Source organism: Bison bison, unplaced genomic scaffold, assembly GCF_000754665.1.
Source record: "Bison bison bison isolate TAMUID 2011002044 unplaced genomic scaffold, Bison_UMD1.0 scf7180017864215, whole genome shotgun sequence".
In the NCBI taxonomy this organism is placed as follows: domain Eukaryota; kingdom Metazoa; phylum Chordata; class Mammalia; order Artiodactyla; family Bovidae; genus Bison; species Bison bison.
This window is the reverse complement of record NW_011494787.1, coordinates 1,515,017-1,541,232: the sequence shown is the minus strand read 5'-3', so window position 1 is coordinate 1,541,232 and position 26,216 is coordinate 1,515,017. Positions and strand designations below refer to the sequence as shown.

At 36.2% G+C, this 26,216-nt stretch overlaps 1 protein-coding gene across 3 annotated transcripts in view; it reads right to left on the bottom strand.

Moving 5' to 3' along the window:
* Window positions 1-2,568: 2,568 nt before the first annotated feature.
* The window catches only part of TIA1 (TIA1 cytotoxic granule-associated RNA binding protein), a 39,059-nt gene continuing 15,411 nt past the window's right edge, over window positions 2,569-26,216 (bottom strand). For 2 of the 3 annotated variants that reach the window (XM_010845289.1, XM_010845290.1), the window contains exons 4-13: window positions 25,082-25,136; window positions 24,880-24,912; window positions 23,538-23,625; window positions 20,313-20,388; window positions 14,185-14,293; window positions 13,707-13,802; window positions 13,523-13,607; window positions 13,019-13,142; window positions 12,031-12,176; window positions 2,569-11,104 (exon numbers count right to left, since the gene is read on the bottom strand). In XM_010845289.1, the coding sequence (XP_010843591.1) occupies window positions 10,978-11,104; window positions 12,031-12,176; window positions 13,019-13,142; window positions 13,523-13,607; window positions 13,707-13,802; window positions 14,185-14,293; window positions 20,313-20,388; window positions 23,538-23,625; window positions 24,880-24,912; window positions 25,082-25,136 (939 nt within the window). In that variant the 3' untranslated portion in view covers window positions 2,569-10,977. The remainder of the gene's footprint in view (window positions 11,105-12,030; window positions 12,177-13,018; window positions 13,143-13,522; window positions 13,608-13,706; window positions 13,803-14,184; window positions 14,294-20,312; window positions 20,389-23,537; window positions 23,626-24,879; window positions 24,913-25,081; window positions 25,137-26,216) is intronic. The other variant, XM_010845292.1, reaches the window with a different exon arrangement.

The window sequence follows — 26,216 nt, the reverse complement described above, 5'->3', positions numbered from 1 at the left end:
TGAGTCCTGTTTCTGAGTAGAATTCCATCCGTCATTGATGCAAGTCTTAGATTTTATATATTTTTAGCAACGTCGGCTGCGATTTAGTGTTTTGTCAAGGGAGTGTTGTCCACCAAAGTATTCGCTGTTTCTATCACTTGTGTGTTTGTATCAAGTTATCTTTTCTCCCTTAATTATACTCTGACGTATTACTTGAACGTTTTCCCTTAGAAGGGGTTGGAATTGAGTTAATGGAGTTCCGGCATGACCTAGTTTTGGTCCATGGAATTGCAGAATAAATCTACACACTCTTTGTTGACAATAGCTGCTGAGTACAAATGTGTTAAGGGTGAGGCTTGTATGTACTGGAAAACCCCGAAATGAGATTTCCTGCACCTTTAGCCTTCATCCTGCTACTTATTAATCGTTGCACTGTGGACTGGTCACTGAGAACTGTCAAATGAAATAATATGAATAAATAAAAAGGTGAGAGTTGTGTTTGTTATATTCAGGGACTTACTGAGGACTGTAGTCAATGAGATAGTCTCTCAGCTCTGAGGAAGTGATGTGAAGAGGTTAGCGGGGGAGGTTAGCACATGTATGATTTTGGAGAAGGGGTATGTGCATCAAGCACACGTTGGTAGAGGGGTGCTTCTGGTGACAAAGCACAGGTATATTAGTTAATGATTTTAGTGTTTTGCTAAGTATGGAAAGATGCAGGAAACTAGGTTCATAAAATCTGAAAATATCCATATGAAGTCCTATTCTCCCAATTTTTCCAGAGCACAGAGTGCCTTGTTTCTGATCTCCACCCTGAACTCCCTTCAAGGTGTGTTGAAGGTCAGTGACTGCAGTGGCTAATAACTTAATCCTTACAGAGCCAGATGGTGAGTGGCATTCTTTAGCTGGCAGAACCTTAGTCTTCTTGACTATTAATAAGAGAAGGGGTCCCTTCTGTGATTAAGATTTGATATGTTGTTTCCTAATCTGGAGGTAAGGGGGAGAAGGGCACATTTTTCCTTTTCCATGAAATTTTTCCAATTTTGTCTTTCCATTTCAAGTTTTAAAATGATCATCAGAATATCCTGGATCGGGACTTCCCTGGCTGTCCAGTGGCTAAGAATCTGCCTTCCAATATACAGGGGAGGTGGGTTAAATCTCTAATTAGGAAACTAAGATCCCACATATGGAGGGACTAAGCCCCTGCACTGCAACTACTGAACCCACACGCCCTAGAGCCCATGCACCACAAGAAAGAAGCCCACAAACCACAACTAGACAAAGTCCACACTATACAATGAACAGCCTGTGCAGCCAAAAAAAAATTTTTTTAAGTATATCCTGGATCATCTAAATGATCACCTATTAATACAGTGGGGTTTCAACGTCTGGTTGTGTTTATGATTATATTAGTGCCAAGTGGTTACACAAAACAGTTGTTCTCAGCTGGGAGCACTGCTTACACATCTAGTAGATGCCATAGGTGTTGAAGATCCTCCAATGCACAGGACATCCCTTACAACAAAGAATCATCTGGACCAAAATGTTAATAGTGTCACAATGAAGAGACTCTGTTGTAAAGAGAGAGTGTTTAAAATTTTTTTCCAATGGAATTGCCCAAATGCATCCTAAGAGATCTGTGGGTTTTCCAGCTGATACACATTATGTTTCAAACAACCTCATTCTAAAAGAGGTTTCTTTCTTCCAAGCCAGGCATACTGGGTTCTTCAATTCCTTCTTCAAATAAGGGCTTTATACAAATAAGGGCCTTCTTTATTTCAGTATGCTAATATTTTTTTACCCACTTAATTCTCTCATTGTTTTTATAGTATTTTTCTAATTGTCATAGGTTTGGGATTTTTATTTTTCTTTCTTCTTTGGCTCTCCTGGGTCTTCATTGCAGCGTGTAGGCTTCTCTTGGGGAGCAGAGGCTCTAGAGTGGATGGACTCAGCAGTTGCAGAGTGTGGGTTTAGTTGCCCCTAGGCATGTGGGATCTTAGTTCCCTGATCAGGGATCAAACCTGTGTCTCCTGCATTAGAAGGTGGATTCTTAACCACTGGACAACCAGGTAAGTCCTGGAAATACTTAATTAATAAGGTAATAGTAGATAACCTTGTCTTCCTGACCTTAAGAATGTTTCTAGTTTCTCCATTTGCATGAGCCTAGCTTTCACTCTAATTATACTCAGTTAAGAAAGATGTCTAGTTCAAAAATATTGTTTCCAAAACTTCCTCTATTACTTTCAAAGATAAATGTTATCTTTTTCCTGCAACTTGCTTCTGTCACTTAACATAAGATACTATGATCATATTTCTTTAAAAATATATATATATATTTTTTGGCTGTACTGGGTCTCGTTGCTCCGAGGGCATTTCTCTAGTTGTGGTGAGTGGGGGCTTCTAATTGTAGTGCACAGGCTTCTCATTGCGGTGGCTTCTCTTGTAGTGGAGCACAGGCTCTAGGTGCATGGGCTTCAGTAGTTATTTATTATTCAATTTGCAATCACTATGTCTAAAAGTCCTTGGAGGTCAAACGGACAAAGGACATAAACAGAAAAGTCACAGAAAAGAAACACAAACAACCAATTACCATGGGAAAAAAATCACTAACTTTACTTGCAATCAGGGAAATAGAAGAGATCATTTTACATGTCTCAGATTGGCAAAAATGAAAGCTTAATAACAATCAGCATTGGTAAAAGCCGGGCAAATGGGTGCTTTCAGACATTTTTGGTTGGAGTGTAAAATGATACAACTTTTAAGAGGGCAATTTGACAATATGTATCATACAATTTTTACACTTTAAATTCTTTAATCCATCTCTCAATTCTAAGTATCCTAGAGAAATAGTACACACATGCACACAAACACATTCTTGAACTGCTGTTCCAGTTTTTTTATATAAAACAGAGGTATTTTTTTGTTGTGTATTTCCAAATGGGTGAACAGTAGAGGTTTTGTTTTTGGTGATCATTTACTTACCTTTGTGATTTATTCATAATTTATTGTCTTGAGATGTTAAAAAAATTATTGCTTTCTTAAATCTATCTGCTCCTTCCTCTCTGCTTCCTTTTCTCTACAGCCCACTAAATCAGGAAGGCAGTCTGCACTGAACATCTCCACCTCCCACTCCCTAACCTACTGCATCCACATTTTGTTCCTACTGTTTCACTGAAAGTGTTAGTTTTTAAAGTCACCAGTTACTTCTTTATTGCTAAATCCAGTGAACATTTTCCCCCTCTGCCACGCTTGACCCTTGACTACTGTTTCCTTGAGTGGTTTCCTTCCTGATCTCTGCAACATTATTGGCCTTCAGTATTTCTCCCCTGTCAGGCAGCTCTTCCTCATTCTCCTTTGCAAGCTTAGCTGTCTCTGCCCCCTTCCATACAGATAGACCTAAGAGTTCTGTCCTCAGGCCTCTTCTCACTCTACTGTCTCTCTGGGTGACTGCCACTCCTTGGGTTGAACTACCACCTAAATGCTGATGACTCCCATCTCTACTCCAGTCTGGATCTCCCTTCCAAATTCTACAACATTGTCTACTGGATATTTCTACCTGAATGTCTTACGTGCCTACACCCCACATTTTGGAAGGTAGATCTCATAGAATTGGCCCTGGTGTGGTCCTTTAGTTTTAGCTCTTATTACCTCACGCCCAGTATTTTATCAGCACACAGCAGAGAGCCATTTGTTTAAAATGAAATTGAGATAATTAAATTAATTACATGATTTACTACCTACAGGGTATCTATACAGCACTGAAGAAAACAGTCACCAACTTTTAATGGGGAACACAGGTTTTAAAGATATAATCGCATAAATACATAATTTAAAATTATGACAGATGTTCTAAAGGGAAACTATAAGATGATGTGAGAGGCTCCTGATTTAGATTGTGGGTAGAGAAAGGAAGAAGTTTTAGAGGAAGAGACATTTAAGTGGAGAGCTGAAGACAAACAGCAGACAGACAAAAGGCATTCACACGGCAGGGTTCTGCAATGGGAGTTCTGATCCCCAATCCACTCTGCTATGCCTTGCTTTGTAAAGCATTTCACCTGTGCCAGCTGGCTCACTATTAGGCTCTGCCAACAGAGGGACCTAGAGGAACATGCAAGGCAATGACAGGAAGGAATGTTCCTTATGGGTTCTGGTTCAATCTTTGTATTCAGTGTGCAATCCAATGGATCGGTGTACAGAAGACCCAGGGGTGCTCCCCTCAGTGGTTCTCTGGACCTGCGCCTGCTGCACCCTCAGGCTACACTTTTCCTCACTTGCAGCTGCTTCTATGGCAGCTTTGGGTGCACCAGCCTGTAATACCCTCAAAGGCTGACAGATAAAATACAGGACACCCAGTTAAACGTGGATTCCAGTTAAACATCATATAACTTTTAGTTTGTTTCATGTAATATTTGGGACTGTGCTTTCACTTGCTAAATCTGGCAACCCTAGCTCCCTCACCTGGTGGACCATTTCTGAAGATCAACTCTGGCCAATGGTAGGCAGCTTCTAAGGAACAGGTCTGGCCCACACCTTCTGGCATGTTTCTTACCAGGCTGCAGGTTCCTGCGATAATCAATAATCAAGCCCACTTTGAAGAGGTTAGAAACTTCAAGTGCTCTCCTAAACCCTTAGCACTGTCCACTCTGCTCAGAAGTAGTATCTTTTTTTTTTTTTCACTTGCAATTTTTGCACTCCTTCTAGGGGTTAACCATTTTTCACTGTTTACACTAAAATTTCCCTTTTCAAATTTTAGTGGTGGTCTCTGTATCCTGATGGGATTCTGATATATAAAGTGGCTTGTAGTGAAGTTGGGTAAACACAGACTACTTTAGAAGACAACTGCAGGCTGTATTAAAGATTTTGGTCGTTGTTTTTCAGTTTCTCAGTTGTGTCAGACTCTTTGTGACCCCATGGACTGCTGCACGCCAGGCTTCCCTGTTTGTAACCATCTCCCACGTTTGTTCAAACTCATGTCCACTTAGTCAATGACGCCATCCAACAATCTCATCCTGTTGCCCCCTTTTCCTCCTGCCCTCAATCTTTCCCAGCACCATGGTCTTTTCCAAAGATTTTAGATTACATCCTAAATATAATCTGAAGCAAAGACTTTCAAGAAGGGAAGAGTCATGATCAGATCTACATCTATGAAAGATTCCTTTGGGCTTCTGATTCTGGCAGAAAGGTTAGTAGTCTGGTACCTGGATCTTTACCCTTCTCCTGGAAACCACAGGGAGCAATAAGGAAAACCTATGACCACCAGCTCCCACAAACAGTATCTTAAGTGAAGCCAGAGATACAGAGAAAACGACACATTGAGAAGAAGTGTGGTACTGGATGGGAGGCCAACTGAGTTTTGTGGGCGAAGGACAGGGAGTGAGGAGGGGGCCAGTAGTGGCAGACCTCAGAAATCACTTGCAAATATTCAGTCTGAGAGCCAAACCGTGAGTGGAGCCAGCTGTCAGAAGGACTGAACTAGTATGTGAGTACTGGAAGAGGCAGGGAGGGAAGATGTGTTAAGTGCCTAAAAGATCCAGAGGAGATGTCTTTCAGAAAGCAAGTTAGGGGATCTCCTTGAAGACAAGAGTTTTGTCACTTAATGGAGCACATGAAGCAATCAAGGGTGCTCAGCTGGCACAGAACTTCTGAACAGGGCCTCATCCCAGAGAGGAACCATGTCTACACTTTTAAGCAGACAATTCATTGTAGCCACAGAGAAGGGAGGTAAGAAACCCTGACAGGTTCTTTCCCCTTCATCCTCCTGCTGGTACTTGGTCTAGAAAAAACCAACCATTTCAAATATGAATAAACAGAAAGATGTAAGCACAGCATTTGTACCAAGACACTGTAATTAAAAATAAGAAAGACAGCAAAACTTACCCAGAGTTTCCCCGGAGAAAACTCACAAGAAAATGTTCCCATAAAGCAGTTGAAAATAATACACTGACATTCCAATGTAAATTTTAAAAATCTAATGAAGCAAATGCAGCTAAGAAATGTAAGAATTCAGGGAAGAGCTGTCCCTAAAGTGAAACAGAAATTGGTAGAATTTAGGAAACAGAAAAAAAAATTTTTTCCCCCCAGAAATGAAGGTTACATTAAAAGGAACACAACTGAGTCGGGATACCACAGGAAGCACATTAAGGAACAGAGATTAGAGATGAGAAACGCAGGGACTTCCCTGGCGGTCCAATGGTTAAGACTCCACGCTTCCAAAGCAGGGGACGCGGCTTCGATCTTTGGTCAGAGAACTAAGATACCGTATGTCACGGTGCCAAAAAAAAAAAGCAAACGAAAAGATAATTAAGAACAAATGACAGAAATTGATGACAGGCAGAGGAAATCCAACATACAACTGGAGTTGCCAGAAAAAACCAAAGCAGTGGAATAGTACAAATATTTACGAATATAATTCAGGAAAACAAGAAATATTAGCTTGGTGCATGTACTTGGCTCAGGGAATGTTTCTTTTCTTACACAATGTTTTCCCTGGCTTGTCTCTTCCCATTTGCCTGATTTTCCAGTATTTAGTCTTTTCACATTCTCCATAGTTCTGTGAAGCTTCTCATAATACACAGCTCGACCTCTAGAGAGCCTTAAGTCTGGCCTGCTGACCATCAATCTGGATTGGCTGCCAGGTCTCTTCACAACTGTAATCCTAGGACTTCCTATTATCTCACTCCTGTTTGATCCTGTTTCTAGATACTACATTGTATTTTTTTCCATGACTTGTTCTGATGGAGTTTATCCAGTTTTCCCCTGAGAATCAGTCTTCTATGAACTTACATATCTAGTCTTTATTCTATTGTGACCCATGACCATAATTCATTCACACTTCTAAAGATAGTGCCCCACTGATTCCTAGGTTCAATGTTGTCATTGGGTATTTTTCTTAATCCTTTTTCTATCTGGTAAATTTTAGGATGGGCCCCTTACAGGCCTGGCATCCTAAAATTTTATAGTGGTATGGCTTCACATGAATCTTTCCTATTTATTGTATAAACTCAACATTAGCCTTTCTTCAACCTTTAAACTCAAAAAATCATCAGGGAAATTTCCCTTTATTTAATAAATTCCACCCACTCGCCTATTTTCTGTTTTCTTCTTGGAACACTTATTGATTTTATATTATAAACCTCCTGAATTGATCCATATTTATTTTTTCTACTTTTGATTTCTGTTCTAGGACATCTCCTTGTCTTTTAATACTCCCACTGAATTTATTTATTCTCATTTCTTGTTGTGACATTTTATTAGGATTGTTCTAATTTCTTGAATACAGTGTAAGTTTTCAGATTCTTGAGAGCTGCTTTTTATTTAGCTCTACCTTTTGCAGTCAAAGTTTTTCTCAATTTCTGGTGACCTCTGGCTGACTTCATTGAAAAGTGAAGCACTAAAAACCTGTTTGGAAGGTTTGTGTACATGGGTAGGGCTTACTGGTCAACACACTCCACTCTAAGAGGACTGGTGGCCAGTTACTTTTTGGTTTTGTTGTTCAGTTGCTCAGTTGTGTCCGACTCTTTGCGACCCCATGGACTACAGCGTGCCAGGGTTCCCTGTCCTTCACCACCTCCTGGAGCTTGCTCAAACTCACGTCCACTGAGTCGGTGAGGACCTTCAAATATCAGCATGTGTCTTTTCACTCCAGAGCAGCTTAGTATTTCCACAGTAGGAGCCTCTAAATCTTGCATGTTTAAGTATGGTTATTGGTCTTCTAGAGCTGAAAACAGATAAGCTAGGGATCTCATTTATCTAGTATGTAAATCTGCTTAACTCCTACTTTCTGTGCAGTAACTCATTTAAGCATATTAACCCTGAGTCAAAAATCTACTTTTTCCTTTTTTAGGTGAATTACTATTAGAATAACTTCGGCCTCCAACTTCAGAGGCCATAGGGTAAAGTACTACTCAACTGAGACTCATTCATATACATTTTACTCAAGGTTCTTAAAATTTGTTGTTTTAGAGGTATGTTCTTCAAGTTCTAAACAGTCAAAATGTAGTCACTGGAAAAAATGCAATAATCCTGTACACAAAGAAGATTTTGTGTTTAGAAATCATCACTCTTTCATTGAAAGGGTTTGCTCTTTATTTCCTACAAACACAGTTTATTTTTCCAATTCAACTGTAACCTCAAGAGCACCCTGTATCTCTTGGTAAACTCAATTCTAATTCTCTATGCAAACTAGTCCTTATCAACCGCTTTTTCCAAAGTAAAAGAACTCTTAACACACATACAAAAGGAAGCTAAGCAAGCACAGAAACAAAACAAGAATAAAACTAGAATGTGAATCTCATTTTCAACAGGGAGAGAATATCAACAAGGAAAATGAGATCCTGATTTCATATAATAAGTTTTCTACAGCAATTCTTTGCAGTATCCCAATGCAAAGCATGGTTTCTGAAATAAGATTAAAAAGAAATATAACAAATACCTGAGTGAATATAACAATATGGCTAGACCAAAAAGAAAAAAAAAAATCTCACACACAATAATCACTGCAAGAAGATCCCAAAGGTTATAGAAAACATAAATGAACTTTAATATCCAAACAGTCAGGGCAAAGAATACTGGATTAATGAACCCCTTAAGTGTGAACCACTTCAGGTTCTTTACAGTACCAGATGTATTTTAAAGTAAAATCTGAATGCATATTGCAGAGAAAGAATTCATTTTAAAAACTGTAATTTCCTTACTGGATACTAATACCAGTATGATTTTTAGACTTTTAATTTTTAAAATGATTTAACACTGAGAATAAGATTTAAAGCAAAGTCAGCAATGTTCCTGAATTGCAAATGTGTTCAGTAGTAACCCTTTGAGTAATACTACTTTCTTCTCAAAAAGTAGTCTGTACATTTTAGAATTGTGCAATAAAAAAATATTGGCTAATAAAAAGTGTTATTATTTGAGATAGTCAAAATGAAAGGAAAACTACACTTTTGCTTAGATTATTTATGCCCAAATAATTTACCCTGCAGTCCACAGATGTACAGGACATAAAATTTTTTTGAATAAGAGAAAAACAACGAGGGTCCTAAAACAGGAACATAAACCAGAAGAATCTAAAAACAGCATCCTATTATTTCATTTTTTGAGTATTTCATTTAAGCTGCTTTTGGTTGCATGCCCTGATCTGTAGAAGTTAACAAGGAAATAAAATTTCCAAGTGTTTACAACTGCATAGAATTGAGCCCCAGAGAATTATACATTTATGAGCTGTCTTTCCTGGGCTCTGGTTTACTAGAGTATTGGCTTAGAGACCAGTTCAGGCTCCTATGCTGCTACCTGGAGAATACAGGCTAGGAATCTCTTAAGATTCCACGGGCCTTTTCTGTTCCTAAACAAAATACCGGGAGCTCTCTGGTCTTAAAAAGAACAACCAAGCATCCAAATAGGTATAGTGGGGATCCTTTTCCTTTGTGAGTCAAACAGGAGAGTTTGTGACTTTTATTGAAAACAAAATAAAACAAAATCTCCCACTATTGTTCTAAGAGACTCTGAAATGTACTAGAAATTTCAAAACTAGAACAATGCCATCACAGATTAAACTTCTTAATGCTTGGAGCCAACCCAAAATAAAACTGGGAACTCCAGGAAAACAGGTACCAAAAGAATCAAAGTAATGATTGCACTGAGGCTTCTCCTCTTCGAAGGCTGTTTAAGGAGGTAGGATTTCAAGGGTTTTTGTTATTTTGTTGTTGTTGTTTATCTTTTGGCCTCTGAACATTTAAAAAATGCTTCACCCGGCTGGTCATTCAGGCTAATTTTGGAGTTCACAAGGAACCACCATGCCTGACCTAAGGATATTCTACAGTTTCACAGCTATCATTTGTACATTAAAATCAAGTTGATTTACTCTTTTTGAGTAAATGTAACTAGAATATGGCAAATTAATATATTTTTTTACATACAACTTTGTGTCTCAAAATTCTTGAAAAACAAGAGCTGATGACTTTGTATTCAAAGACTACCAAAGTGTGTATTTCATATTCACATGCAAACAAAACTTTATAAATCTCCTGTCGACTCTGCATGATGCCTTTAAGGATGAAATGACATACAAAGTTTGGTAACTGTGCAAAATATTAAATTGCTAAAACATTTTACATAATGAAATAATACATGTAATTATAGAAGTTGACATATGAAATTAACATGGGTTCATAAGAACTTATCACATTTCAGAGATTTTCTTTAGTAAGTTTTTGTTTTTATAATTCCTGGTACACAGCAAAGTTTATCACAGAAGATAAAAACCCTTTTAAACAGATTCAACAGGGAATTCTTGAGGCACCTTCTCATATAAAACACAAGATGAATACAATTATCAATCCATCTGAGAAAAGTTTTCAATCTAAATGAACATCATTTTTTTTCCATTTAAGTGTATTTTACAGAACTTTAATAAGGCAAGACAAATTTATGAAAAAATGTAGATACAAAAATGATGTAAACTAATAATTTATATTTAAAAACGGCAGAGGGAAACCGTGGCGATGGGACAGCTCAAACAATGTCTATTTCAAAAAAACCTAAAACAGAATTGTGCATTAGCTGAAGATTACAAAGAACTTCTAGACTCTGCACAGTTTTGGTTTTTCTTTTTTTTTACATCTTTATATTACATGTTTTAAATCATATCAGGAATGCAAACTAGAACTGCACACTACTTCAGTGGAAAAAAGTTCAACATTGTGCAATTTTCTGCCTCAATTTTAAAAAAAGTGGCAGCAATCCCTGCATTTGTATTTGAAACAAGGATCTGAGAATCTTTATCAAAAAAGGTAATGAAGGCAAAAATTGGCAGACATCCAGCATCTTGTTTCTTTTTAAAACAATGTGGATGATAAGTAATTTCATGATTGAAAAATGAATCTTTTAAATAAATACACTGTATCTGACATTTGCACTGACTGATTTGATAAATCTGTAAGTAAACAACGGCTTTACTACTCCCTGTAGCCTTAAGCCCCTGACTTTAGATTCTGGAGTCCTTTTTCACTGGGTTTCATACCCTGCCACTCGATACCCTGCAGGCTGATTAGGCATCATGCTGCCATTCTGTCCTGGAGGTGGCTGCACTCCATAATTTGGTCCCATCCATGGTGGAGAAGACTGTGTCTGACTGGTGGAGAATGTGAAAGAAGCAGAGGGGAAGGGAAATCCACTGATTAAAATAAAATGTAATGCCAAGAAGAAATTACACATATGTGGGAAATATCCTTTTTCTTAAGCCCAAATATAAGAATAATTGTTATGTCAGAGAAAGCAAAGGCAAAAGGTTTTTTCTTTTAAAAATAAGTATCCATGTAGCTTTAATGTGTATGGTTTAATTCTGTTAGTTTAACTACAGCTAAGAAAATACCCTTTATCTATAAACATTTATTCCCTTTGAACTCAGAAAAACTCATCTCTAATCTCAGAACTGTTCTCCTGGGGTTTGACATACATTGAACAAGCCACTGTCTGAAAGAATCTTGATCATCTGGTATAATACAGACTTGCATTTATATTACTCAAAGAAGAAATTAAAGTATCTATTAGTATATGTAAGCTTATATTTCAACATAAGATTAATTTTAAATAAAAACTGTAAAGTGTTTTTCAGAAATTTAAGTAAAATTACATAATTCAGGATGTATAAAGAAGCTTTTGTATAACAATGTATGAATAAACCCTTTTGCACAGGAAAAAAGCCTAATGAATAAAGCAACTAGGATCGAAATAACTGTATCCAAGAAAGGCCAGTGACCATTAGTCACATAAAAACCTTAACAACTATTAAGTTCCTATTTTCTTACTTAAATATTTGTTGAGTCATTCAAGCATTACCAAAGTGCTTACAATGCTGGTTATAAATCAAAGCAACACATTTGCAGGCAATTTTTAAAAGATATACACTTAAAACTATAAAGTAAAAAACTCTCTAAGTCCTTCAAAGGCTATGCTTTAGATAGAAGGCCACATTACCTGCTAATTACTTAAAATCTCTTCCTAAGTTCTTGACATTTTCAAAGGTTAATAATAAAGGAAAAGAACAAGTGTGCTTACTTAAATCCTTGCTGGTTCCACGGCTGGCCATACATTCCATATGCAGGTACTTGCCAACCATTAGGCATATACTGGCCAATTTGTTGTGCATTCCCATACCACTGGCCCCACTGGCCGTAAGCTTGTGGATATCCAATTTGATTCTGCTATTAAACAAAGTTATAACAGATAATTTAGTATTATTTGAAATTATAGGTGCATATATAGTCCTTATATACCACAAATACATAACCATAACAGATAGGGTCATCATTACAATGAAAACTAAAGGATAAGCAAGAGTAAGTTGTCACTGCTAAAAAATAGCAAGGTCATACTGCTTCAACTCTACAGTGATGCTCTAAATGCCATATTCTTTGAGCCAGCAGGTAATGCCCTAGAAATAAATATTCAACTCAAGAGAACATTTAAGTGTTTTGTAAATTATCCATATGACTGTTTCCTTTAGATAAGGAAGATATGAAGACTATTCTTATATTCAGTTTACTTAAGAAAGTTATATAGTTTAGGATTTTCTCAATCCTATCTTGATGTTTCATTTACTATTTCCTCATAGACATGTTTGTGGGATCAAGTTTGAACTACTAGAACTGCCTGGAAAAACAAAGGTGGCAAAATCTGGAAGAAAATGCCAAGGTCCTAAATATATTTATAGCTTTTGTTTCAACTGAACTCAAACATGCTTGTGAGTTCTCCAAATAGTATGTAAGTCTACTAAGAATTAGAAAAAAATTTAATACCCTGTCAGGTTTGTTAGAACATTTTAAAATCCAGTGTGGTGTGAGCATGAGTCAGTTGAAGCAGTCACATTCATCATGTCACCACTGCATCCATGAACCATCACTCTGGAACTATAATATTATACATGTAGGAAGAGCCCCTATATGCCATCATTGTAGCTAGAAACATTAACAAGAATCTTTAACAATTTCATTTAAATATATCTATTAGCCCAGCCATTACTTTGCAAAGTCAAGAACCCTCTCACCTGTTGCACAGGATTTATCATATCGAGAGTTTCTTTGCCCCAGTAGCATTTCACAACATGGCCTTCAATGGTAGTTCCATTAACAGAAACAATTGCATGTGCTGCACTTTCATGGGAATTGAACCTATTGAAAATAATATTAAGAATTACAATGATATTACAATTACAATGATATTAAATTACAATAATATTAAGAATTACAATATAAATTGTTTAAGGTACTTATAAATAAAACGTATTTGAAAAAATCAAACTGGGCCTGAGGTAAAACAGGAAGTTAATATAAGAGAATAAAATGGCCTATGTTTTCAGTTTTTGGAGAAAATTCTCTTAATAGAAAATGATTTGCCTTTGTATTGGAAGGAAGGAGTTATTGTGGCAAATTTAATAAAAGCTAGATTAATTTCTATTTCTTTATAACCAAAGAAAATTTTAAAGAAAACCACTAACTTAAAAGTTCAAAAATGATCTGGAGGTAAAAGTTTTTTTAAAAACCACACCTACCGAACAAAAGAATATCCTTTATCTGGAAAGACTCGAATTTCCATTATTTGTCCAAATGGTGAAAAAGTCTGACGCATTAGTTGTTCTGTTACACAAAAACCAAAACCGAATCACATTAAAATCCTACCAACATCAAGTACTTTAAAATTAATCTTAAGATGCCACATAGGTAAGGTCCCCGCACCTGTCAGCCCCGAAGTGACGCCTCCACAGTACACAGTACAGTTGCTTGGACTGGACTGATTTACGACCTCATCATATGATAGCTGTTTGGTGTTTGCTGGGGAGAAAAGTTTAATATTTTTAGTTCACAAAATGTTCAGAAAGAGGAAAGCAATATTAACTATACTACTGTAATGGTAATATTTATCTTGATCAAAATGCTTGTTTAATACATATTACAATTTGATTGAGGATTAAACCTCCCCCAAGAATGTCTAAATATTATTCAGTATTCTCTAATTAATAGGAGACTTGACATTAGAGATATTACTTATTATTTATTATTACAAAAATGAAAACTAAGTACATTTTTGAACAGTAGTCTTGATTTGCTTCTCATCTATTTCTGCAATAAGTCTCCGGGAACAGCTCTAACATTTAAAATCTAGTGTTTTTTCCTCCAAAATTCCACATTTCCTTTTCTTCTCCAATACACCTACACTCATATGTACTCTTTGGAGCTGGAGGCTTTCGGGTTGCCCAGTTAGTTCTGATTTGTCTTCCACCAAGCCACTGGCCACCCATCTGTTGAATGGCGTTTTCGGCATCCTGTTCCACACAACATTAGAAATGACAAAGAAGCCACTATTAGTTGATGTTAAACAACTGTTTGCAAAAGAGAAAACTCATGGTTGCGTTCCACAAATGTTTTCTTAATGGAATACTTTATGATATTCACAATATATGACAGCTTTCCTAAAATACAATGGTGCTTTTATTTATTTTACAATGGCGCTTTTAAACTGTCTTTCTTTTACCTCATAAGGGCTTTTGGGAATTTTTAATCACCTGAAAGACGTGAACTGTCAAGTTCATGTAACAACCCAGACTATTATGGATGAAAATCTCACTTTATACAATCCAACAAGTTTTCAACAACAGCGTTTGGTTACTCATTCATCTTACAAGTAAATACTGAGCAGTCATCATGTTCTAGACAGCAGTTAATGTTAAGTGCTGGGAATACAGTCAAAGAGGCAGACACGGTCTCTGCTGCCATGGAGCTTCCATTTTTTGGAGGAGACAAATTAAGTAATTATTAGTTGTGGTAAGTGCCATGACAGAAACAAAAGGCTGAGAGCAAGAATATGCCATACTGAGATTCCTTAAAAAACTGGAAATAGAACTGCCTTATGACCCAGCAATCCCACTGCTGAGCATACACACCGAGGAAACCAGAATTGAAAGAGACACGTGTACCCCAAGGTTCATCGCAGCACTGTTTATAATAGCCAGGACATGGAAGCAACCTAGATGTCCATCAGCAGATGAATGGATAAGAAAGCTGTGGTACATATAGACAATGGAGTATTATTCAGCCATTAAAAAGAATACATTTGAATCAGTTCTAATGAGGTGGATGAAACTGGAGCCTATTATACAAAGTGAAGTAAGCCAGAAAGAAAAATACCAATACAGTATACTAACACATATGTATGGAATTTAGAAAGATGGTAACGATAACCCTGTATGCAAGACAGCAAGAAGACACAGATGTATAGAACAGTCTTATGGACTCTGTGGGAGAGGGAGAAGGTGGGATGATTTGGGAGAACAGCATTGAAACATGTATAATATCATATATGAAACGAATCGCCAGTCCAGGTTTGATGCAGGATATAGGATGCTTGGGGCTGGTGCACTGGGATGACTCAGAGGGATGGTATGGGGAGGGAGGTAGGAGGGGGCCTCAGGATGGGGAACACGTGTACACCCGTGGCAGATTCATGTTGATGTATGGCAAAACCAATACAATATTGTAAAGTAATTAACCTCCAATTAAGTAAATTTATATTAAAAAAAAAATCTACCTTAGGGCAGCACGATTAGGGAAGGTCTCTTAGAAATGACTTTTAAGCTGAGGAAAAGGAGCTAGAAAAGTCAAAAAACCAGAGTGTTCCTGGTAGAGGGAAAACCACTGCAAAGTGTGTTAAGGCAGGCATGAGTTTGGTACACATCTAAAAGAAGCATGTGAAACACAACTAGTTTCACTGGAATCTAGTGTGCCAAAAGGAAAAGTGTGAGAAGAAAAAACTGATTATTTTAAGTAAGAGATTATCATGATCCAATTTATGTCTTAAGAAGACCATCCTTATGTTTTAAGGAGAACAGTTTGGGGAGATAGACAGTAAAAAGACACTTTATAAGACTAATATAATATTCAGATTAAAAAAGAATGTTGGTGACCAGGACTAATACAGTAGCAGTGATGTAATCTAAAGGAAGAGTCAACAGAATGGGGGTGGGGGGGCCGTGTGCACAGTAACTAAAAGGGCAGGAATCAAAGCCGATTCCCAGGTTCCTGCTTGGGCAGCAGGGAGGACAGTGCTAGCATTGACGGAAATGAGAAGTCTGGGAGGCAGTGGAGGAACAAGTTTGAGGAAGAAACGATTATTTAAGACACATTAAGTTTCAGATATATGTAAGACATCTAAACGAAGATAATTTGTTAGTTAAGTGTGAAGTAAATAGAGCTGCAGATATAAGGTTCAGAGCCATGAAGAAAGGCTGGAGAGAAAAGAGTGTCCTAGAATAGAGCCCTGAAAAACAGCAAAATGTGAAAACTGGATAAAGGAGAAATTGCGAGCTAAGGTGACTAAGAAGGAATAGCTAGTGATGAAGGAAGAAACCCACAACCATGTACTGTCCAGAGCCAAGCAAGCAGAAATCCATAGGTGAACCTGAAAAGAGTAGGCCTGGTATAGAGTAAAGAATAAAGCCAACTTAAGAGTAGACTGAAAAGGACGTGGGCTTCAGCTTTGGTTTGCCTACGTCAAATGTGGGCTTCACCTAGCACAAAACAACAGGTAAATTTAAGGCTAAAAGCTGTTCTTAAGACACATAAAAAGGAAATGATTCTTCTTAAAAAAACAAATATTGCTTTCCACACTAACCAGTCTGAACTCTGTAAGATGTTTAATAACTATCTGCTGTTGGATGAACTGTGTCACTTAAATTTATATGAAGTCCATCCAGCCTCATAACTGTGAAAGTGACCTCAATGCATTTGAAATAGGGTCTTCGCAGGTATATTATTAAGATGTGGTCATACAAGTTAGGGTGGGCCCTTTTAAAGAAGGGCTGTTGTAAGAACATGAGAAGTTAATGAGGACACACACAGAGGAAAGAGGGTCATGTGAAGACAAAGGTAGAGACTGGAGTGATGCAGCTACAAGTCAAGGATGCCAAGGATTGCCAGTTACCACCAGAAACTAAAGAGGGAAGGAAGGATACTTCCAGCATCTTCAGATGGAGCATGGCCATGATGACAACCTGATTCTGGACTTCTATCCTCTAGAACTTAGAGACTCTTTCTATTACTCTAAGTCATTCAGCTACTTTGATACAGCAGCCCTAGAAAACAAATATAATTACATGCTCATATACAACTACAGGAAAGACTTCCTCCACTGTAACAGGAGGAAGAGGGAGAAGGTGAGAGCATTTAATGTAGGTTTGGTGGTAAAGCTGAGGGAATTTCTGTATGATAGCTTTTACTTTCTCATTTGAAGCTCAGGGTGATGATGGAGAAAAAGAGTGAGGAATATTTGAGGAGAAATGAGGGAGCATGAAACAGTTTTTCAAAGAACAGGAAATCAATTTTACTAGAGAAACACAGGTTTACAAAGACAGTACCATGTGTTTATCTATGTGTAACTGCTAAATTAGAAGTGAAACCAGCTGACTCAATTTCTCTATAGCAACACTCTGTTACTTCAGAGTAGGCAGGGAGGTATGTTCAACCAGTACCGGAGTCTGCCTAGGACACACAACACAGGAGAGGCAAGGGAGCCAGGGGCAACTGCAATCAGTGCTGTGGCACTTCTCAACACCAGGAATGCCTGCCAGTTACATAGCACAAATTTATAGAAACTAAAACATAAACTTGGGAAGATCAAATTGTATCACTTATTCAAAGTTATATACCTTTTGTGTGATGACTGTCAGGATTATAATCCATGTCTGGTAACTACAGAGGTCACACACAGACATCCTCTGCTATATCTGACTTCCATACTAACTATGCATTAAATAGTGACATACAGCAGGGTAATATATTCCATAATCCCAAATGCAAAAAAGTGAGTTTTTACTCCACCCAAAGACCTCAACCTATATCACCAAGTATCACAAAACATTGACAACCTATTTATCAATCCTTTAAGGTAAATGTGGCTATCAATTCAGTGCATGAGGTATTCTTCTACCTTCCCTAAATATTATGCTGGGATTAACAGTAAAGCTTTACAAACTAGTTACTGTCTCATAGTTTTTATTTTTTCATCTCCTTTTACACTTGGTAGATGGGACCATACATGACAGAGCTTTTACATCTTCATCTCTCAATATGCGTTACCATTTGCAATTTTTCTTCTAATATATGGATTTTTCCTGACCTCTTAGATTAATACCTGCTTCTTAGAAGACACTTTCGCTTCATTAGAGGAAGATGATAGTTAGAATGTGATCGAAAGATACAATGCCTCTGTGTGAACAGCCGACACACAGTTACGGTGCATTCTACCTTCTTTTGCCTTAACTTAAAAGCCGTGTTAAGGACTTCCCAGGTGGCGCAGTGGACAAGAATCCGCCTGCCAATGTAGAGGACACGGGTTCGATCCCTGGTCCGGGAAGATTTCACATGCTGTGGAGCAACTAAGCCTGTGTGCCACACTACTGAAATCTGTGTGCTCGAGGGCCCGCAACAAAGAGTTGTGCCCCCACTCTCCACAACTAGAGAAAGCCCTCTCGCACCAATAAAGACCCAGCACAGACATTAATTAAACAAGAAAAAGGCCACGTTAACATTTTTAGGGCTGATTTTTTATTTGAAAAGTAAATTTTGAAAAAGTAAAACTGCTGCAAGCTGGCTGTTATAGTGAATATCTGGATAGGGAGGAATAACCAGACATTAGTTTCAATATAGGCAGACACAGAAACTAGAAAATATAAGATAATTTGACACTAGTTGGCATAACTGCAAACAGTTGTTTTTAAAAACTCGGAAGGAACTGGTACAATAAATGATGCTTATAAATTTCACCTAAAGTTATCAAGAAATGATACCTATTTCAAATACTCCCTTTACTAAAGAAAATCCTTTCTAAAATACATTTCATAGTATCAAAAATTTTAATGGCTCATTCTAAGGGACTCTTGCACAAAAAATACAGTATTTTTGCACTTATCACTGGCAAACAATCGTAACATAGAGGCAATACAATAAAATTAAAGGTTAATGGAGCCTCAGTATATAATCCAGGATTAATGCATATAAATTCTCCTACCATCCACCCCTATATTTTTAGAAGTGTGATATCTCTGCATTTAATTGTTTGGAACCTCGAGTTATCACACTAAAAAAACTATTTACTTGAATTAGTAATATATGTACAAGGTTCAAACTTCACATAGTACAGTACAGCTAGAAGTTTCTCGCCCTCCTGCCCATGTGCCTCTCATTACCTGCCCCACAAACAGGAAACCTTACAAGTTTCTTGTTAATCTCTGCAGGGGGAATGCAGGGGGAAAAGAAATCACCCCCACCCTGCCCCCTGCCACGCATACACATATAATGAGATCTCTTCTTTTTTACACAAAAAAGTTTTTTACCTGACAATTTCCCATGGAAATCTTTCCATAACCAGTACTTACAGAGGTTCCTCATTCATTTTCCTTTTGTAAACACCACAGTATTACATTGTATGGAGAACATACGAAAGATTTTATCCAGCTGTCATATATGTAAGCCTTTCCTTCTCTATAACCGCCTTTCACCTCTCATTTGAGAAACTATGCTATCCTTCCTTTTCTCTGCAAAACTCAGAAACTTCAAGCCTATACAAATTCATGTTCAATAGTGTTTACTGAATGAAGGAAATGATGAGACATTTTCAAATACATTAATATACTCTTTTTAGAAAAATTCCCATCCACTGGAACATTTTATTAGTTACTTTTAAATTAACATGGGAATATAAAACAGGGAGAAAACAAATCAAATATATATGAGATACTCAATATCCGTCCTATCTTTGGATGATGATTTAAACACCTCTACTTTTTATATTCTGAAAACATTTTCTCAGTACTTTGCATGCTGCTGCTGCTAAGTTGCTTCAGTCATGTCCAACTCTGTGCGACCCCATAGACAGCAGCGTGCATCAGGGTGCTAAATACATGTGCTTAGCTGCTCAGTTGTGTCCAACTCTTTATGAGCCCATGGACTGTATAGCCTGCCAGACCCCTTTGTTCACAGGATTCACCAGGCAAGAATACTCGAATGAGTGGCCATTCCCTTCTCCAGGGGGTCTTCCCGACCCAAGGATCGAACCCGTCTCCTGCACTGCAGGGGATTCTTTACCATCTGAGCCACCAGCGAAGCCCAAGGTGCTAAATAAACGTTGACTAAATAACCAAACAGGAGAAAGAAGGTATCCTCTAGTAAGAGTACTAATTATCATGACATGAACAAATGGTAGATGACAGAAATGACTAATAATCAAAATGAAACGAACATTTTTGTTCTTTCTTCTTATATTGCACATGCACTTTTTATTGAGCTCACCCATTTGTTGAAAAAGGAGACAAAGCCATATCCCTTAGACTTTCCTGTCGCCATGTCTTTTACCACTCGGGCATCTCTGAAATCAGAAACAATCAGAAGTTTAGGTTTGCAAACTCTCCTCTGGATATCAAGCGAGAATTTCATACACAACTCATTTTCATGTTTCATCTTCATTAAAATGAACCTTTAATACAAATTTACCTTTTATTCTATAAAATTTATTATGTATTACAAATGAGGCTTAATTTTATAAACATGCAAATCAAAAACTTTAAATATATATGTATACATTTTACAGAAACTGCCTCCCACTTCAAAAAGTTTTTACATTTTTAAATATTAAGCATGGTAAAAGCAGCTATTCACATGAATTACTTAACTTATAGGGTTCACTGGCACACTAAATGAATGGCTTTCTTTAACCATGCAATTTATAATTTGCTATTTTACACTATATACTACCTAATCATTAAAAAATTAAAATAGAAAACTGGAAACTAAAAGAATGAAAAAGATGTATATTCCCTAAATCAATTAATTTTTTTCATTTTCTCAGATCAGTTCACACCCCCCTTCTGAACTATGGGTAAATTTTGAGAACTTGACATTTTCAGAAATGTTAAACTATTGAAGAAAAATACTAGACACACACTTTAGTCTTATTCTATATAAGAAAAGATTTTACACTAAATTCTAAAATAGCAATCATATAAGATTGATTGGAAACTACAAGATATAAAAGCAAAATTTTAAAAAGTCAGAAAGTAAAAAAGCACGCCAACATTTATCCACTGTGAACCGTAGCTTGTAGTTAGCCAGGGCAATTCTGTCCATTCTTCAGAGATACTCTGCAAAATAACCAGAGCCCTATTATTTGAGATTGAGTGAAAAACCCAGCCATGATAGCTAAAACTCCATACCTCAAAAAATTGGACTCAAATTGTGCTTCGCAGGCAATCTGCTTTTAAGTTAGCCAGGTATGTCACAATGCTTGTTCTCTCAGGACACATGAACAAAACAGGCACTTTCACAACAAAAACCCAAGTCAGAAAGCCATGCAATATAATTTTATATTAAAGTATACATAAGCATATTTTGATAAATTTAGGAGTGATTTATTAAGTGCTTAGGGTCAAAATGACAAAGAGGTGATGGTGAAAGAGGAAAACTAATGCAAGTCACTTCTCAATATGTAAAAATACTTATGGTACACATGCATTTAATTTGTTGCTGATTCTTTTCTACAGCAAAATCTGTTAGACTACCCTAAACTCAAGGAACAGGAAAAATTTAAGCTGTATAAATTAGGGAAAGAAAGTGCTGTAATTTTTATACCCAATATTTTAATAGGCCAACACTTACTACACAATTTTTATAAATCAAGCACTGTTGTAGAATCTACAGACAATACCTGACTATCATGAGAATCTCTCAATGTATGTATTTATCAATGTATCTCCTTTAATTAAAAAAAAAAAAATCAAGAAGTGATGCTACCAACTGAAAATGGTTCCTTCAAATTTAGAAACACTAACTCTTAGGATAACCTAAAGCTTAGACATTATCTCAACTGAAAATTATAAAACTTAAAGGTCTTATCAAGAAAAAAATCATATATACATCAGTAATCATAGTAGACTCTAAGAAAACCTACAGACTACAATTATGATACCAACATATTTAACAAAAAGAAATGATTGATTTTTGATTAAAAAGTAATGAAATTACTAAAATTTGGATGTCATTTAACTTACACTCACCAATTGTTAAACAATCTTTATCTTAACCCTAAACTAAATATCCACGCTTTCAGAAAAGCGACTTCAATCAAAATCTAAACATTTAATTATATAGCATTTAATCTGTTAAAATGTTAGAAAAGCCTTTTCTTCTTAAAGTTAAGTTTTACGAAATGTTAGCCTTGATTCTTATATTATCTGAAAGAATTCTCTAAAGAAGAAGTAGCAAAGATACAGATCAAAGTTCTTTAATCCTTTACAGTCCTGTGACTATGCTGAAAGTGGATAAAATTTACAAAGATACTACACACCAAAATGAAAACAAGCACAAAATTTTGTATACAGAAATTTATAAAGCCTTTAAGAGGTAAAAGGTTAAGACTATCCAATCTAGATATTTGAAAGCCAGCTAACCATCGTCAAAACCCTAAAACAGACTAAAAAGAACAATCAAGAAATTAGAACTTTTCCTAAAGTCAGTTCTAAGAGATCAAGAAAAATGTTACCTAAAAGAAGAGCCCACCTATAAACTCTCATCTTGTGACTGCCTTTAAAGTTGGCCCCTTACTTATGATCATTCTTTGGTCACTATCCATTTTCATCCTCCTACCAGTGAACTAAAACTCTTCAAATGAAAATTCCCAAATTCAACATCAATATCACCAGCATTTACTTTCCAGTCTCCTTCTCATCTCTGCTGTTGGTCTGTTTATCAAACTAAATCAAAGCTAGAATTTCCTTTTTTCTACTTTTCTAGCTGGAACACCAATAATAAAGCAACCAGAAACTCTAAAAACTTTGTTTTCTAGATTCAACAATTACTTCTAAGAAAGTGCAATAATCAACTTATTCTTACTCTATTACAGGCATGCTTTTCAAAATATTAAAGTTCTTTTATGATGAATACTCAAGTGAGCTATTTATAACAGGCCTAAACTGTACAATTAATAACAACGCAAGCAATATAGTGCTTCACAAAATAGTAAGAGGCATTATTATTGTTGTTAATAGCAACAATAACAACAACAAAATGTTAAATGGAATTAACATTAATAACTGCTTTTTAAACTATTAAGGTTTCTTTTTGTTAAAATATATTAACAGAAAATGCATGGTATCATAGAAGTGCCAAAGGGTCTAAACTCCTTAGTCACAGCACAAGTTCACTAAAGATAATGACCAGGCTAGCAAGACACTCATACAAGAAACAGGATGCAGGACAGCACATTCGTCTCTTAAAAACTAATGCTAATTGAAAAAAAAATTTAAGATAATTGAAGACCAAAGATTTATCAATGGGAAAATAATCTTTGGCTGTTAACTACTTGAATAGGCTCTAAACAATACATTTATTCAAGTAAATATTAATACATTACATTCAAGTGTCAAAATTTATGTCCAAAAACATTCACAACAGATTTTCAAATTACTTCTATATGATTGTTTCTAATTAAAAGCATTTTAAAATTTATCCTCTGTTACTTACGATATTCTTCCAAATGGTGCAAAAGCAGCTTTTATATCTTCAGTTGTAATTTCTGGACTGAGATCACCAACAAAGACATGGAAATGATCTTATAGGGGAAAGGAAGGGGAATTGAAAAGAAAAATACAATTTTAGAATTTAAAAAAATTCTAAGATCTATTCAATAAAGTATTCTTAAAATAATTTATGTATTACAATAAAGTATAAGTAAAACACTATCCTATATCTAGACAAATTCTATCAGTTTTAAACATAATGAATAATGAATCAAGGTGACAATACAGGAAAGATTCTCCTATGATATATCTAATGGGAGACTGACAGTTACATTTCTACTTATAACCAATTATAATACTGGCCAAAATAAACTATTAATATATAACAAGTTTTGCAAAAAAAAAAAATATATATATATATATAAATAAATGACTTATTTACCATTCTAATAGTAATTATTCACATTTATTCAGTTTACCACTACATTAAATCTTTACAAATAAAAATAGTGGTATTATGAGTTATTAGGCTAGATTTGCCTCAGTTAAGACAGTTTACTGAAGCTAGCTATGCGATATACTTGGTTTAACCATATTTTGTGAAGAACAATCAAAGAAATACCTTGCATTGCAACAGTTTGATGTTAAAGTATTTGAGTTTTCTCAAAAGCCAACAGTTTTGGTTGCCCAGACATTACACCATTCAGTTTATGTGAATCCATGTGCAAGTGAACTAAGACTGAAGGCAACAGAATGAAAACAGTAATCCCTTCACTTTATATCAGAGTCATTAAAAAAGCACTGGAGAGAAATAATGATCCCATATATGAAGTTTTCTTAAAAAGACAATGCTCAAAAAAAAAAAAAAGAAACACTTTAAATATACAAAATAGTTGGATCAACACTTCAAATGGACATACACATCAATTCTGACAAAGTATATCTGGAAAGAAAAGTTACCCCTACTTGGCAGGCCTTAAGCAACATATTAGGTTGCCATTTGGAAGACACAGTTTCAAGTGCAACTCAAGCAATAAGAAGATCTGGGTATGAAGCACAGAACTTGACCTCAAGGAAACAGGGTATCTTGCCCTTCAGTGGTGAAGTATTTCTAAGGCATCAGCTGCTACCAAGGGGGGAATCAGAGAACTTGAAATAGCACCCAAGTAGCGGACAAGCCACACTTGGTCAACACTGGGAAAAGGGGGGAAAAATATTGCCAGAGAGACAAATAGAAATACGATCCCTCCCTCCCCGCTCCCCCCAACATCAAACAAAAAAACTTCAGGTGGTTAGTGAATACCCTTTCAAGAGATTTCATTTTATGTTTAAGAAGATACAATTACCTTGTGAACGCTGTGTGCTGACAACGGTACTACCTGATGACAAAGATTAGATTTGTTCTTAAATTTATTAACACAAACACAGTCAATCATATCTTAGGATAACGATCAAAACATTACTGCAAATGCATGATGTTTATATGTTTACAAGAAAACTACTATGTACAATAAACACAAAAGTTCAAAGAGTATAAAATATACTTACTGCTTGTGTCTTTCTTTTGACTGCTGGGAGTTGTTGCCCAATTCACTTTGACCTCCTAAAAAAATTTTTTCTACATTTATATTTCATAAAAATAAAGGTCATAATCAGGTGTTACAAGATTTGCATCTATGAATACAATGGTATTTGTCTGACAAGACGCATTCAAAATTTTCTGGTCAAAATTTCAATACTTTTAAAAAAAGAATTAGCAACTTTGTTTCATTAAGTAAGGACATTAAAAAAATCATTACCATCTGTTATCATTGTTATCATTTTTTTTTTTTGAGAAAAGGCTTTTTTAACATTAGGAAAAATGTAGAAAGGACATAATCTCAGAATTATTTCATTTTTCCCTTAAATATTTATTTTTTAATGTACAGTTCTGCAAATAACAAATCCTAACCATACATAACTTCTCTATTAACATTCAACTAATCTGCCTAATTGCACTCATCTCACACACTAATAAAGTAATGCTCAAAATTCTCCAAGCCAGGCTTCAGCAATACGTGAACCGTGAACTTCCTGATGTTCAAGCTGGTTTTAGAAAAGGCAGAGGAACCAGAGATCAAATTGCCAACATCTGCTGGATCATCGAAAAAGCAAGAGTTCCAGAAAACATCTATTTCTGCTTTATTGACTATGCCAAAGCCTTTGACTGTGTGGATCACAAAAAACTGTGGAAAATTCTGAAAGAGATGGGAATACCAGATCACTTGACCTGCCTCTTGAGAACTCTGTGTGCAGGTCAGGAAGCAACAGTTAGAACTGGACATGGAACAACAGACTGGTTCCTAATAGGAAAAGGAGTACGTCAAGGCTGTATATTGTCACCCTGCTTATTTAACTTCTATGCAGAGTACATCATGAGAAACACTGGGCTGGAAGAAGCACAAGCTGGAATCAAGACTGCCGGGAGAAATATCAATAACCTCAGATATGCAGATGACACCACCCTTATGGCAGAAAGTGAAGAGGACCTAAAAAGCCTCTTGATGAAAATGGAAGAGGACAGTGAAAAAGTTGGCTTAAAGCTCAACATTCAGAAAACAAAGATTGTGGCATCTGGTCCCATCACTTCATGGGAAATAGATGGGGAAACAGTGTCAGACTTTATTTTTTGGGCTCCAAAATC